We start from the raw sequence: 17340 nt of genomic DNA on the forward strand, positions 1-17340 counted from the left end.
TACAATATTCGGTAAGATTTCATAGACAGCGAATTTTATGTAACATAGTGAAAAGTGCATTTTAAACTATGACATAAAATATTATTTGTAAGAAATGCCATGAATAATTGAATATGGGGATAATCTAACAATTTTCAATAATGGAAATATGCGAAGATCTGACCCTTTAGTTATAAAATTAAACACAAAACGGTATAGTGCAGCGTTGATTTTGATTATAGTCATGAAATTACGGTTGAGCTAGTTGTTTTTGGACAAGTCTAAATTAGAACATCGAACAGCCGTCTAATTGTCCCAATTCATAGATTCCATTGAGGCGGTGAGGCTTTCATTGCTTTGTCCCGGTGCACGCTGTGGACAACACCTGCAGGGCTGACCAAACCGTAATAACCCCCTCAGGCAACAAATGCGCCTTCTTATTCCACGGCGAAAACAACAGGTACAAGGCGATCTTGCCGTTGTGGTAGGTGCAGCAGTTGTAGGAGCAGCGGTTGTAGGAGCAGCGGTTGTAGGTGCAGCAGTTGTTGGAGCAGCAATTGTAGGAGCAGCGGTTGTTGGAGCAGCGGTTTTTGGTGCGGCGGTTGTTGGAGCAGCGGTTGTTAGAAAAGCAGATGAAGGCACCTCAGTTGTGGGTGCAGCAGTTGTTGGAGCAGCAGTTGTAGGTGCAGCAGAAGTTGACGCAGCAGTTGTGGGTGCCGCAGTTGTAGGCGCATCAGTTGTGGGTGCAGCAGTTGTAGGCGCCTCAGTTGTAGGAGCAGCAGTTGTAGGCGCCTCTGTTGTTGGTGCAGCAGTTGTAGGCGCCACAGTTGTTGGTGCAGCAGTTATAGGCGCCTCAGTTGTAGGAGCAGCAGTTGTTGGTGCAGCAGTTGTAGGCGCCTCTGTTGTTGGTGCAGCAGTTGTAGGCGCCACAGTTGTTGGTGCAGCAGTTGTAGGCGCCTCAGTTGTGGGTGCAGCAGTTGTAGGCGCCACAGTTGTTGGTGCAGCAGTTGTAGGCGCCTCAGTTGTAGGAGCAGCAGTTGTAGGCGCCTCAGTTGTGGGTGCAGCAGTTGTAGGCGCCACAGTTGTTGGTGCAGCAGTTGTAGGCGCCTCAGTTGTGGGTGTAGCAGTTGTAGGCGCCTCAGTTGTAGGAGCAGCAGTTGTTGGTGCCTCAGTTGTGGGTGCAACAGTAGTTGGCGCAGTAGTTGTAGGCGCATCAGTTGTGGGTGCAGCAGTTGTAGGCGCCTCAGTTGTAGCAGCAGCAGTTGTTGGTGCAGTAGTTGTAGGCGCCGCAGTTGTTGGAGCAGCAGTTGTAGGTGCAGCAGTAGTTGTGTCAGGGGTGCAGATATCAAAGTTAGGAACGCATCTTCCTTTAAAGCAGATCTGCAAATACAAAATATTGTTGATTCTTCCCCAAAATGCGCTCCCCATACACCGAAAGAAAGTTTGATGAATGGATCTGCTGTTTTGTACTTAAAATACCTTTTTAACAAGTTTGTGTGACCCCTAATGACACAGACTGTGTGCATGCATTGTATCGAAAATTCCGATAAATTTGTTTTCAAAAGAATAAGTTTGAACGAGTTCCGTTACGATTAGGTACACATGTGATTTAATGCTCGTTTACTATGTTAATATTAAATCACAGGAAAAAAACTGCCACTCTTTTTAAGTATTGTTTTAAAGGGATCTTTTCACGGTTTGGTAAATTGAAAGAAATTGAAAAAAGTTGTTTCAAATTCGCAAATTTTCGGTTTAGTTATGATATTTGTGAGGAAACAGTATTACTGAATATTTGCCATGGGCTAAATAGCCATTATATGCATCTTTTGACGATTTAAAAACCTAAACATTATAAAGCATTGAAACGCGAAACGATTGAATAATTTGGAGAGTTCTGTTATTGTCGTTTAAAGTGAAACTACGAAGATTGCTTATATAACGTATAAAATACGCAACCTATGTATGCTCGGCAGGATAGATCAGTTGGCTAATGCATTTTTACTTCAGGATTCCGGGGGTCACTGGTTCGAGCCCTGCTGCGGGCTACTTTTTTTTCCTTTTAACAATTTTATTTTTGATTTTTTACTGGAGCTTTTAAAATTTAATGTTTACATTTATCAATAAAAAGCATTTAATGGCAAACTTAAAATATGCCAAAATCTGTGAAAAGTCCCCTTTAAAGTGACCGGAACCCTCTTGCAAGACTTAAACTCGAGAAAAATATCAACATAACACAATAATATGAGCCGTACTCTGTATAGAGGGGGATTTTATCAGGGGCGACACTTTCTGCTTTTATGGTATTGTTCGTTTACAGAAAGTCTCATCCTTGCAAGAATCCAGTTTAGGCGGAGAGTGTCGTCCCTGATTTGCCTGTGCGGACTGCACAGGCTAATCTTGGACGACGCTTTACGCATCTGCGTTAAATTCTACTTTTGCAGAGCGTTGCTAATAAATTTTGCGAGTTTCATGATGATGTGGCAAAGAATCTTACTTCCGATGTGTTACAAATGTATTGCAATGTTTCGCTCTGACCAAGTGTTTTTACCTTCTACGAACATTTTTACGGACTCACTTTAATGTAAATTGCTCTTAAATCCGTAAATAGTTCAAGAAGATTGGAAAATAATGTTTCCTGTCGAGTGTTCATAATGTAAAATGTTTAATTAGGACTTGTAACGGTAAACAAAATACTACGTGAAAATCTTTCTATGAGGCGTTATAATTATTTATATTTTTAATCATTTAATAACAAGTACAAGAAACAGTACTTTGATAAATTCACAAACACTTAAAGATAAAAAGTTTATTGTTGTTGTGTAATTAAATCAGTTGTGAGAATGAAACATTCGATTACAGTGCTTTGTGTCACATATTTATTTAATGTATAAGCCCATTATTAGTAGACAGATGAAAACTATCCAACCAGTGCATATTAAAACGTAATATTATTTTTTAGGGAGCCAACTCTAATGGAGCAAACATATTATCTCCTGAACATGGCTGTCTATGCATAATTGAATGAGTCACCTGTGAATTTTATAGATCATATGGTGAGATTGCAATCAGCTCCGACTTTATATGTAAATTGGAAGAAAGATCAAATGAAACAGCTCTCGTTGTTTTACTGTTTTATGTGACTGTCTAGACCAAAAAAAGATAAAAATCCGATGTAATTGGAGTATATTATTTAAGATATTGAATGTCCTTAGAAATAGTGTTAATTTTGTTAACTTTCATGTGTCTCAATCAACAACAAGTATCATCATCTTCTTTTTTTAAAAATCATAACCATCGTGAGAGCAAAAGTATTGATCAGGTTTCATGAAAATCGGCCTTAAAAGGTGACTTTTCAACAGTTAAGAAAGTTTTTTTTTAAATTTGGCATAGTGACATTGCTTTGAATGTATTAGAACCTTGTCTCGAAATCGGCCGAGTTGTCATGGGAATATAAATTATAATCAAGCTTTGTTAAGAGTGGACAGTTAATGTGTTAAATTGAGTGTTCACAAGGTTACACTCACTATAACCCTATAGCCAAATATGTGTGCACAACACTGAAACCATTTTTGATCTCGGCCGATGTACCATTAGAATAAATGTTTTTACCATGTTTCGTCAAGAACGAATTTAAAATGTGTCTTCTAGTGTAAACAATATTACAAAATGGCCATGCAAGGAAAACTGCAGACCATGTTTCTAAAAAAACACAAACGAAACCGTTGTATAACTGGCCTCAAGTATGATGTGATCACATAGTCTGACCATGTTTCAAGACGATTTGGCTAAAAATGAACTTTTATAGTGCTAAAACGCCTTTTCTGTAATTTGACCAAGTTTTTTACCTCACGTGACCAAGTTTCAAAATCGACCATGATATCACTTTATATCACCAGAGTATTAAGCTCAGAATTTGTCAATTTAGATCCTTAAACTACTGAATGATCAATTTAGTCAATTTGGTCAATTTAGATCCTTCAACAACTGATAAACACTGGCTGGAGCGTGAGTACTTTTTAATACAACAAATAAAAATACATTTAAATTTCAAACAGTTATGATTCAGAATGCTATATAAGCCATGCACTTATGTTACATCAATAAATATCATTAAGGGACTGAAATTGACCTTTTCTCTATGGATTTTACACACAGGGGTATTCATGTGTCTGAATTTTAACAAAAGGTGTACCCCAATGCTAAATTTTCAAATAACATCTTTAAATACTTAAATTGCATGTACCTGCCTCACGTGTTTTTGAAGTTACTAAAACGAGGTTGAATTCACATTTAAATTGCGTTATATCTTGTTATGATTAACATATAGTTACCAATAACTGCTTTACTTGTGTGTTTTATGTATTCAATTAGTTGTGTTAAACAGCATGGAATTCGAAACTTTTGAACATTAAACTTTCTGAGAGACAATTGTGTACTCAGTCAATGGAAATAAAATACTCTTCATATAAAGTAGCAACTATGCAAATTATACCAGAAGTTACATTTTGTTTACCACAACTCAATTAAAGAAGGTGTGTTTTTGAATGACTACTTCCATGATCAAGGGAAGAACAAATTGGTAATAACAATGGTTATACCCGACTGTCAAACTTAAAATCAAATTGAGCCTAAATAGCCCGATGTTGAAGCCCTGTTCATCCATTGTTAAGGTATCAGCACATTTTTTAATCACGCAGTATAACATTTCTAAATCACGAAATATAACATGGTTAACAAGTATACGTACATATTTTTGTATAGGTAGCCTGTACGGGCTGACTTTTATACTATTGACATGCATGTGTAATTTGACTTTTATTTCAGAACATCTAACAGTCAAAAAGGCTTTAACGAGCCTGTTACTATCACAAACTGTTCTACTACCCTTAAACATATGATGTACATATACATTTAGTAGTATCGTTATAATATTCCTCATTAAACCAATTTAATTAATCCGGGTTAGTTCAAAGTATTTTATTACATTTTGGCTTATGGACACCTAATAAATGTAAATTACAGTATATTTGTTATATAGTATTAATAAATGTTAATTAGCCTCAAACAATATGACGCAATTAGGACATATCTAATAACAAACATACTTTCGATAATTATTTATGTTCTAGTGTAATATATATAATAATTCATGTATGCATCGTTGTATTTAAACGTTTTACCTCTTTTTATAACTATATTTTGTATAATCATAAACTGTGTATTGTGTAAACAATGTATGCTTGCCTTTTCCACTTGGGCTTTTGGCCTTCTGAATGGATTGTTTAATAAACCATCATAAACCATATTTGGTAAGTGATAAATACCGTGCCAGATCCACAGGGCGTGCCATTCCACACAAATCGCAGAGGGATGATGCAGTTTCCAACGGAATTCCTGCACGTGACTTGATTTGATGAGAAGCAACCAACGTCGCCAACGACCGTCTGCGAGACAAACGTTTCATATAAAAGATATTTCATTACAAAATTATGTTGAACAATATAAATGTTGACGAAAATAGATTAGTAAAAAATGTTCAATATTTTGCCATTTCCAAAGTTATTCATATTAAAACAATAGTCTAAAGCCGATTATTAGGGGAAAATGACAAAATATTAAGAGAAGACAGGAAAAAAAAAATATTATCTATGGGACAGCTTTTGGTAATTATACTGCGATTGTATGTAAAATAATCAAACATAAGAAATCAATTCTAAAAAAATAACTAAATATAAAAAGCCACCAAATAATAAATAGTTTGGCACCACGATCGTGTATATTTTTTATCATACCCCACAAGCTGTACTTCGAGAGAAGCCAGTGGCTTTTTTACATTGAAGATCAAGCGTGCTGTCTCGTTGACCAAGAAGTCCGCTACAAAAGAAGTTTCTAAACTGTGTGTCTGTGAACCCGTTATTTGCCGTGCAGTCAGTCAATCTGCAATATGAAAAAGCATTATATTTGTTGTTTGTATTTAAAAAAAATTACTGTTTTATCTTTTCATTTGAATAACAAATGTAGACATTTCAATGTGTGCCACAATCCATCGACCATATTTTTTTAATAATTTTATAAGAGAATCAATTTAATATTAAATGATAGGAAATATATTTTACTGGAAACTTTTTTAAAATATGTTAATTTGCTATCTCCAATTGATACTGATGGATACAAGTTTTTTCGGGGTTCCAGAGACACATAATTTGAGTTTTTACTAAAGAAACCACACGGTTAAAACTTATTTTTAAAAGTGCTCATGGTGAGCTATTGTGGTTATTGTATCCAAAAGCAAGTATAGATGGCACGTTTTTAACCAATCTTGATAAACTTTATCCGAAACGTTTTTTTTAAATCCTATTACAGCTACAGTAACCGCATGATGCCTCAGTCTTTATGCAAGATGGTCGTTATGTCTATTTTGGAAATTTGATAATCATGTTTGAATGTGGGCCAAGATTGAGAAAACACTTGGTAACCAGGTCTATTCTCAAACAATTGGTGTCTATTGAATGCAGGTGAGCGCCTCGAAGCCGTCGCGACCCTCTTGTTTTATTTAAGGTTGTAAGAAAGGGAAATAAAAAGACGCAAACGTATGCTAATTTTCTTTAAAGTATTTTTTGTTCAGATGATTTGAAATAGCTGTTTATTCTGTTTACAAATTGAACTTGACGTCCGAGTATTTTTTGCACGTCGTCCATTGTGAAAATTATTCTCGTAGCACTATTGATATCATTTACTCCACAACCTGCACGGAACTTGTTCAAAACGTGTGTCCCAATTATTCGGTATGTCAGATGTAAGAAAAGATTGTTACCAAGGAAACAGTAAAATTGAGCAGGGAATTCGTCCACATGATGTCCAGCGGGAGATTGCTTCACGGTCATGCATGTTCAACAAGGTCATACATGTTCAAAAACATGGTCACAGAATTTAAAACGTATTTAAAATGGAATCGATTTTCAGCTTGATTCAAAATGTCATGCCATTGTGTTTAAATAACTGATACAACACTCCCTGCCTTAACATGATTAAAGTTTGGTTGATTCATTGGTAATCAGCAGTGTATTCTGTCATACAATAAAGCGTTCTTTACGATTGTAACGATTTTCATAATTATTAAAAAAAAAACGTCATTTTATAATTCACAACTTAAAATATCTTTTTATTGCAAAACTATTAATAGGTTTGTGGTAGGAAGATTTAATGTTCTTCAAATCCCCGGGTAGGCCTTATTTCAAGCTCTGTTTTCTATTATAATTATTCACTACTATTTCAGATATAATACATTGTTTAAAGCGAGATTATACGATTTTGTCAAATATTAATGAATTTATATAACATGTGTAAAAAACTTATTATATATATATATATATATATATATATATATATATATATATATATATATATATATATATTTCAATATCAAATTAAAGTTCAGATGAACATGTGTCGAAAAATGCGAAATTTAATTCTGAAATCGAAAACGGCTGTACGATGTGAATTAAAACTTAGTTTAACGGTTCATTTTAAATTCCGGCAACGATATATATTCAAACGACACACACACACTAACTCTGGTCCTAATAAAAAGTCGAATGCTTCGATTATTGATGGAAAATATGTTCGTCACAATCGGCTCGAGGCGCTTATTTGTCTTTGCTGCATTTTATGAAATTCGTATTTAATGTATAATTTTTTTTTCCTATTTTGTGTTTTCGTAACATATTTTATCAATATATTACTATTTAACACATATACGAAAATCGTATAATCCCGCTTTAACAAAATCATTTAATAACATTTTTCAAATATACGAAAGGAGGTGAACACGTCCCTTTACGTATGTGTTGTTGTCTGCGATTTCGGAGGGACTTGTTAAATATTAATTTCGAAGTCGAAACACACAGGAACAGGTATAGCTGCAGCGGACAACGCATTATTGAAAGGCTATTGTAAGGTATTTTCAGTTTCATACTGGAAAATTATCATCGAAATGGTTTTAATTTAGCAAAGGAGATAATCGTATTTTTATCATTAAGGCTTATTGATACACTGGCGTGCTTGTTTGTGTTGACAATAGTTATGAACTGACACGTACTGCGATGTTAAAGTGTGCCTAGTCCTAGGGCTGGTAAACTCATGTGTGTCGCACACGTGTCATTGTTAGCACGCGTGTCATTGTTAGCACGCGTGTCATTGTAAACACTAAAGTAATTACTTCATAATCAATTCTACAAGTGGTATTCTTACGCATTATGTTGACTGGTTATTGCGAAAGCACTGCATGTGGAAAACTTGGTGTAGGTGTCAGCGGTACTGGCGGTCGGCGTGAACAGGTATGAGGACATGACGTTCCTTCCCGGTGGGCATAAATCCGAATTGTCGTGATCCGCTCCTAGCCTAAAAAACGATTGAAATGGATTTAAACATCAAACAAACAATGTGAACAATCCAGAAGCAGTATTTAACGTATCATGCTGTTGATATGTTCGCTAAGCTACATACAACAAAACCAAGGTTACCAAAGAAAAACGCAAATTCCCCACCCCTTTCTGCTCCTTGTTATAACGCAGATCTGCAAAATATGTTAGCACAATTATGCAATCTTAAAACAGGAAGAACACGATGATAATTTTACTGTCCACAATATGGTTGCTAATTGCTTTAAAGGATGTAAAGAAACTGCATTTGATACAAAAAAGCCATTACTTGAAGCTGATGTATGGTCAAACTTATACGTAAATTAACATGCTTAATCGATATCATTATCATTGTATGCAAATGGTTTCATATGTCGTAACGTTTTCAGTTACCGAAATCTCAAAAATAAAAACAAGCCCATTCAATGTGTATACGTACGCATGACCCAGTTCATGTGAAGCCACCCAGGCGACGTTGAAGTCAGTAAACTCGTTGATGGAGTACTTGAAAGAAGTAGTCCTGCATACAGTACCCAAGTAGGCGTAACCAAGTAGACTGCTGCTTCCGCTACTACTGATTAGATCCAACCAAATGTAGTTGATGGGTATTCCGAAAATTGTAAAAGTTTAAACATTTAATTTTCTATGCTTTGACGCCAGATTTTGTTGTTACATTATATTTATGTTGAAGACACCTGTAAATACGAACAATAGTGAATTTTGTTATTGCACTGTATTCATGCTAATATTACACGACAAAACATGTGCAAACCTGTTAATACGAACCCACGTGACTTACCCTGTGAGAGCCATGGCGTGCTCGTGTTGCACGCCTGGAAAGGCGGATACCAGAAAGGTCCTAAGATCGGTATCGAAGGCTGTACCTGTCTGAAGCGATGTGCCACCAACTGTGTAACCAGAAGACCAGGCAAAATTGGATCCGGCCTGTAAGAAATACCAAAAATGGCGTTTTCGAGTTACACGAAAGTTAAAGCCAAACCGTAAAGAGTAAATACTTCCGAAAAACACAAAGTAAAACATTCCAAAATAACAACTTGTGCCTGAAATTTGACTTCTCGGTATTATTCAAGCGCTAGAATGTGTCGCTATAAGGTTAAAAAACTTTGATTTTTTTTAAAAACATTGTTAGTATTAAAATGTTACGTTTCTATAAACAAAATCTCTTATGTGTGATAGTCGTGGTTGAGCAAATCACTATATCACACAGCCTGTGTCGGAAAAAGACACAAACGTTTTATAACTGATAAAAAAAATGAATATATCCCGTTGGTTGTGTATTGTTTTTGTTCGGTAAAATACTAATTACAATAAATAAACCGTGGAAAAAACAAACAAGTATTGAACACGAACCAATGGATAGACAACAGCTGCTGGATAGACGTAGATGTCGAGCTCTCCCCCGGAAGCCTCCTTTAAGGATGAGTAGAACACGTTCATCTAAAACAACGTAATGTTCTTGAATTACTGCGTTTTGTTAGTTTTTGCTGACGTCAACTTACAATGTGAATGTAATATATGAAAAAAAGTAATGCTCCAAATGCAATTCGTGTTTATTTTAAATACACTTATTTATTTATTAATTTCACGCGTCTTTAATCCGCTTTTGGTCACAATATACCTCAAGATTTCCTACACAAATTCAATGTTAAAGCAATAACTTTAACAAAAAATGAAGTCAAACTTTTGCGCATAGAGACCTCAATAACCATACCTTTTCTTAAAGAGCATTCCAAGCCGTAATGATTTAAACAATAAAAAGGATAGGTCATGCGTTTTGCAAGAAAGAACTTGACACGAATCAGCGGTCACTGTTTTACGGCCATCTATTAACCGGCTTCGTACCAGTGGATGAGAGTTTCCCGCAATCTGTCAAAGTCTCATGTAGTTTCCAACTTTCAAGCAAAAGAGTGAATTTCTGTTAAACATCAATGTTTTCCCTACCACATGCACAAAGAAACATTCTAAAATAAATGCATGGCAAGTGTCCCTACAGAGCATTGTGTCTTGTTATAAATTATGTTCATGTTTTTAGAGAGTATAGCATTGCACTCCAAAAAGATTTAGTATATTGTAACCTTTTCACACGTTTTATACTCTAGGTCTGAGGTGCAATAAACCGGTCCTCACCGGTTTAGGGAGGTACAATTACGAATGGAATGACTCTATTTTGATACAAAGAATGACCGGTTTTCGGAATTGAGGGGATTCCGGTCTTGTGGAGATATTTTACGCATGGTTTTATAGGAGAAAAATTGGGAACGGACAATTTGTCCGATTTGGAGAGGATTCCGGTATATAGAGGATCCGGTTTAGAGGATTTCCACTGTATTATGAACCTCTGCTCCTACTGGGGAGAGAATACCTAGATCTGGAACGTGTTCTTCTTTTGAAACATGTAATTTACAACACATATTGCTCTACAAAAGCAATCATATCGCACAAAGAGTAGTCTATTAACGTTCTTTATTGCATAAGTCCTGCATATGGCTACCATAGATATCGCCCCTGTTGATCCGTTGATCTGCGGTTAATCGCTGAAAATTTAGATCGAAGCTTACTCGGTTTGATGAGCAGCGGTAGGCTGATCAGCGCGATAACAATAGAAATGATGACGGTACAACAACGTTTTCAACAAGGTCGCTCGTTAATGCTCCCAAAACAAAGTCGGGCTATTTTCATAATATCTAGTTTGGGCATCAAAGAAGCAAGCCATTACATTCTTCATGATATCATTCAGCTCTTGCATCCGCGTATACTTTGTATACACAATAATATTATGATCGTGTTCAACTGATTTCATCCAAATATTGTTGTTTCCCCTATAATAGCCGTATTAAAACGTTAAGACTTAGAAACGAAACTCAAAAAGCATTTTATAGGATACCCACCTCATTAGCCAAGAGGGCAATCTAGCTTTCCGCTTCGGTCTGAGCAGCAGCATTGTTCCCGGGGTTACGGTCGTAGAACCTTTCGCAAATAAATGAACTTCCGTGAAAAAATAGTTCGTCGATACAAACGAACAAGTTCAACCTCAGAATTATGCTCACATAAATTATCTGTACTGATAAACGTACACGTCTGCCTAATTGCAAAGGCATACCATATTAATCGACAATCACAGTTTCTTACTCCTCTTGCATAATTAATGTCCATACAATTCATATAGACAACTCATACACATGACTTAAATTGAAAAGAATTTCTATGAAATCGGTGAGTAAACTATTTGTTATATTAATGTATATACATTGCCGATATTTAAGCTTACTGATTCATAAATGCAGCGTCAAGCGCAAATGCTATTTCCACAACTTTTAACCCAGGCAACGGGAAAATGGAGCGTCGATCGCGGGTTAGGGCGCTCATCAACGCGTTGTCAACGTGACCAACGTGCGCAAGGGAACGCTTTGGCCTGGCAACTGAAATTTACAATTTTTCCGTCAAATAATTGGCATTAAACGAATATTACTTTAGCTTATGCGGTTGTATCTTTTAGACACATCACACGAACATCATGGTATGAATTTATGCGAATGTTTTTCATTAAATGTGTCTTCTGTCATTCTGACTTCGCCTTGACGGCGATTCTTCTTGACAACGCCCGAACTGGTGTAATAAAAAGCGCTCCGTATCTTGTTCACAGCCTTAATGCCATTCATACAACAATAAGTAATAAAAAAATCAAACTGATTGCAGCCTTTCAATTTACAAATTCATAATTAAGCATCTGTCAATACATAGCCCCGCGCGAGTACTGAAGTTTGAACTGATTATTTTAAAAAACATGGTAAATACTACTTTTGACTGTAATTTTCGTTGACGGAAACATACACAATATATAGTATGTTCACATTATTACTATTTTTATCTCTGTGAGATAATTATTTTTGAAATACTTAGTGTTTAGACGATGTACACTGCAAGTCTGAATTAATATTTGTATTTTATGCTTTTCGATGGTTTATAGAGAAATATGAGTGAACTAAAACTGGTATTACACTTTTTCAAACATTGAGAAATAACAGTAATAATTTTCATTTTTTACAGGAACTATTTTCAGATATATTTGGTTTCTCCATTATGACCCCCAATTAAAGGGCGACTACTCTGCATTGATGTTTATAAAATAACGGATGAACTGCCTTTTAAAATACATGGGGGCGCCCAATGGGAAATAATATTGTCCGGAATAGCAACAATACAAAAATAATCATTTGTAAGCATAAAATATAAAGAAAATGTGATGCATTTGGTTGAATAATGATTTTAATTCACTCGTGATCATAGAAGAAATTTATTTTTAATGATCACTCGTGAATGAAACTCAATATTCCAAGAAATTCAACAAGTATCCCCCATGGCTTGTATAAAAATATAGGCCTACCGTCGGGTGGGTAAAATAATTCTAGAGTTCCGTTCATCACTGTTGAGCAGTCAGCGCTCGAGCCCGTCCCGTCGGGTTCTGTATAAAATGGGTTTCATGCATCCCAGATTAGCCTGTGCGGTTAATACTTGCGTAAGTGCCTTAAGTTTGAGATGCATTCTAGTTCAACTGTCTGCTGTCAATAACTTTGCTTTACTTTATTACATCATCTTAAATATTTAAAATTGTATCAATTGTTCAGAACTATCATTTTGAAATTCGAATCAAATATAATTTTCTAATGATTCAATCATCCCGTGTTTAAGTATACAATTGTATTGGTACCAATTAAGAAGTCGCGGTCCACCCAGAGAACAGCAACTTGTTTTCAAGATATGTTAGGAAGAATAGTAATTTTATTCTATTTCCAGATGTAAATCGATATTATAACAACGATCGTATAACCTTGAGCTATATATTATCGCTATTTTTAGGTCAGAATTGGGTTTTTCAAAAAAATTGAGAATCAGTTTTTATCAATTACGGAAAAACAAAACAAAAGCCTCGCGCTACCATGGTTCTAAGCCTCGCATGATAAACTTGATCTTTATCTAAAATTCACATAATATTCTCTACGTATTACACAGGAAACTGGTTTAAGAGTAGCTTGATATGCTTAGCGCTTACGATGCAATCAGGTTAACATAAAAGGTTTAAAATAAAATCAATTTACTAGCTTTATTACTGTACAAATGGTTTGTTGCCAATGTCATTGTGACTCACCAATTCACACTCGTACCGTCCGCCACTCTTGCTCACGAGTTTACACGAAAAAGAGCCATGTCCGTTAAGGTCTGTGTAGATTCCAACTTTATTTATCTGAAAGCACACCAAAAGTTGAGTAAAACGCACGTCCGATTTTTATAAACCATTAAAACCTAAAAGGCAAATATACAATACTGATTCTTTAATTTTTTGTATTAAGCATATTGCAAAAGGAAAATGCATGAAACAGATGACATGTTTATGCTGGTCTTAAATGTCAAAGTACAACAATTAAAAAATTGAGTGTAAAATAGCACTTTGTATCAATATAAAATTGTGGGGCGTGGGAAATTCATAAGTTGTAATACAATCAATATAAACGGAATGAAACGCAAGTACCCAGATACGCATGAAGACTATGTATTTAATTTGTAAACGCTTTGCTTCGAATCCAACATGCTTCGTGTATCGAAACATCGTTTGTACGTTTATTGTTTGCTACGATGACATTTCTAAATACCTACCAAACAATATACATGGTACAAGTTGCAATATTAACTGTTAGTTTCCATATCTTTTATGGATAATAGCAACGATATACCCATTGCAGGCAAAAATAATTCAATACTTAATAATTTAAAATTATCAGTACCGGTCGTGGTTTCGTAGACTTCTGAAACTGGCCTCTTTTGTTCTGGACAAAAATGTTTGCCGGTACATCCATTTTTGGGTTCAGTTGTAGGTCGAGCTGTGTTGGGCCCAACCCTTTGATGACAATCTTGTACGAAAGCCTCTGCGGCAGGACATTTCCTCTGAACTCATTGCGGTTAGATGATTCGAGGGGAAACGGTGTTGGTTTACCTGTAGATAAAACACAATACCTGCGTCAGTGCCGCCTTGACACTGATTAGTTCGCAGTGTGATTAGAATTCTGCCACTTAGGATTCAAACTGGAAGATATGCTGGTCAAATAGTACCACAAAACGAACGTCATTGCCTTTGTTTTAACGAATCAGATGTCGAAGATGAGTTTCATTTTGTTTGTAAATGTCCTTTATACATTGGTATTAGAAAAAAAAATACCTAAAGAAATGTTATAATATTAGGCCTTTTGTTTATAAATTCCACCAATTGCTGAATACATTTTCATGAATATTTGAAAGTGAGTATAATAACTTTAATGTAGTATCTAATCTTAATTAATGTTAAAATGCGCTGTATAAATTGTAATTTCGTGACAATTATCTTAAACTATTATATAATTATTCATTTTAACGTTTGTTTGCAATAATTTATTTGATGCGTTCATTCATAATATGCATAGTGGCAATTCCTGCCAAACGAATTGTCTTCTCATTTAAATACAAACAAAACTTAAGCTTTGAAGGTTTTATATTTTTCTTTATTGTACGGCAGGTTTTCATATATGTCATGTTTTTGAAAGTACATGTCATTAATTTAATATATCTAATTTAACAACATAATTTCGTTCATATCTGTTCAGTCATATTTAACTTACTTTATTAATTCATTCTACACTGAGTTTTTTTTTTACATTTTTTTACAAATGGTTTGTTAAATTTTAAAATGAAAACATGACTATATGTTACATCATAATTTAAACACATGAAAAACACAATCTTAAATTTGAAGCGTACTTTTAAACATGATTAATGAAACGTATTCAAAAATGTTTCATTCACAACTTTGTAATATGTTTTCATATTGTCGTTAATGAGTGGTTAAAATATGAACATGAAGTATGCTTGTATAACATTTGTTATTGGCTTTCTTTACTTTTATAATATTACTTATATTAATATCAAAAATAAATAACTATCTCTGTTTTACAAAGATGCAAATTAATTATGTTGTCTAGTGTTATTTGGGAATGTATATTTGTTGCTTGTCTTCTTGGCCGGAATATTTTTCTTGTAATATCAGTATTTGACCACTTTGTGACAAATACATATGAGTACCCGCAATTCCATTTAAAAACTAGTCGATCTGCATTCTACCCATTTATTAAACAATATTGAAGCGTGTGTTGTTTTATTTAAAATGTATGTAAACACGCTCGACAATAGATAATTGTTAGAGTTGTCGAGAGGATGCGATTGTTGTCTTTACATATGTATGTATTCGGTACGACTTCAAGTGGAGTCGATTTATTTTGACAAAGTTTAGAGAGCCACCAATGCAGTAACCTGTGTTGACCTTTATAAACGGCCAATAAGATGTTCGAGACATTTTCCACCAAGAGTCCAAAACGAAAACCCGGAATATTTGTTGGACAGATCTTAACTAAGCAAAATAGTGTAATTACACGTATCATTAGATAAACTAAGAATAAGCTATGGTACTATTGTCGACATGTCAATATTGGTGCATAATTACGTGTTACTGTTATAAGTTAATATTTTAATTCCTTTTAGGGAAACAACAAAGCCGTATACATTTTTATTCTTTAAAATAATGTTAAACTTAGAATATATTCGATTTGTTACATGTATACAGTTATTTCCGTGTCAATTAACGGGATTTAATATTTGCTATGGAATTATATGTATAGTCTTAGAAAATCCCTTAACATCTATCATCTGAATAGAGTCTCATTGAATAATTTTAACGATATATTAAATTTAAAACTGTATTGTCAAAACTGTCTTTGTAGAAGCCCAACCATTCTTGCCATCGGAGTTTTTATTATTTTAGTATGACGATTCTCTATATAATAGCATTATTTACCGTAGACATTTAAGCACATTAGCTTGAACATCGAAAATTGTTGTCTATTTACATTAAATATCAAACTTTACACATATTTCTTATATTTGCATATTCTCTTTTCACATCTAGAAATAACGCTAAGTTTTGGCATTGGCAAAAAGCATGATGCGGCGTCTCATCAGGGTCTGCGCTGTTTGCCGAAAGGAATTTATGTAAGAAATATTCTCAATATAGAAATAAATATACTAGACATCCCTAACTTTGGAAATAAATTGATCCAATTTAGAAGGATGGAAGAGTCCACTAGGCTTTAATGGGATAAGTATGACAAATTTCCTAACAGGTAACTTACTGCACTGAAGAAGGCAAATGTTGAGTTATTTCGAAACAAATGTACAAAAGATGGTGGTCATTGATCAAATTTAATCATTTTATGGATAAAGCTTCAAGTATCTTGGTAATAAATGAAAATGCTATAGTTATTTCGGATTGAGTTTTGATAAGACCTACACGGAAATCATTAATTAACTCTTAATAAGCACGTACCATTTCCCCGACTGCCAGGACCTCCGCGAAACGATGATTCTGACGTCTGCAGCAGAACTGTCGCCAAAACTAAGGCGCACAGGAACTTCTTCATTCTGTTTGTCCTTCACAACGTCTCTGATTTATAATACACAAAACAAACAATGTCACAAATTAAACATAACAAATATCCGAGCGCGATCATATATAAGATTCAGCCTTAAAAAGTATCCGAATTTGCAACAAGATTGAACAACAAAAAACACAAAAGAAGACCGACGAGATGTTTTTAACCTAATTTTTACCAAGTCTATTATTTCTTAACATTTGTTAATTTCAAAGCAGTGTAACATCTTTCGCGTAAATTCTTCTACAAAATTAAAACAAATTACCGTAATGCAAGATGAGTTTTCTTCTTAGTATTTCTGAACGAAATTCTCGTCTACACTTCGTATTTGCGACATTCGTAAGAATCGGGCTTCTTTTATAAGTTCCTTGTGATTATGTCATTTATACCTGATTCGTACACTACCATAC

General features: G+C 34.7%; 1 protein-coding gene across 1 annotated transcript; it reads right to left on the bottom strand.

Moving 5' to 3' along the window:
* Positions 1-285: 285 nt before the first annotated feature.
* LOC127859767 (mucin-5AC-like) lies at positions 286-16918 on the bottom strand. Its single transcript, XM_052397275.1, has 10 exons — positions 16825-16918; positions 14267-14409; positions 13567-13662; positions 9771-9857; positions 9199-9344; positions 8839-8919; positions 8230-8379; positions 5772-5916; positions 5304-5423; positions 286-1359 (listed from the first exon to the last, which is right to left on the bottom strand). The coding sequence occupies exons 1-10, from the start codon at positions 16916-16918 to the stop codon at positions 286-288; spliced, it is 2136 nt and encodes a 711-aa protein (XP_052253235.1).
* Positions 16919-17340: the final 422 nt, after the last annotated feature.

The sequence above is a fragment of the Dreissena polymorpha genome, chromosome 15, assembly GCF_020536995.1.
Source record: "Dreissena polymorpha isolate Duluth1 chromosome 15, UMN_Dpol_1.0, whole genome shotgun sequence".
Classification (NCBI taxonomy): domain Eukaryota; kingdom Metazoa; phylum Mollusca; class Bivalvia; order Myida; family Dreissenidae; genus Dreissena; species Dreissena polymorpha.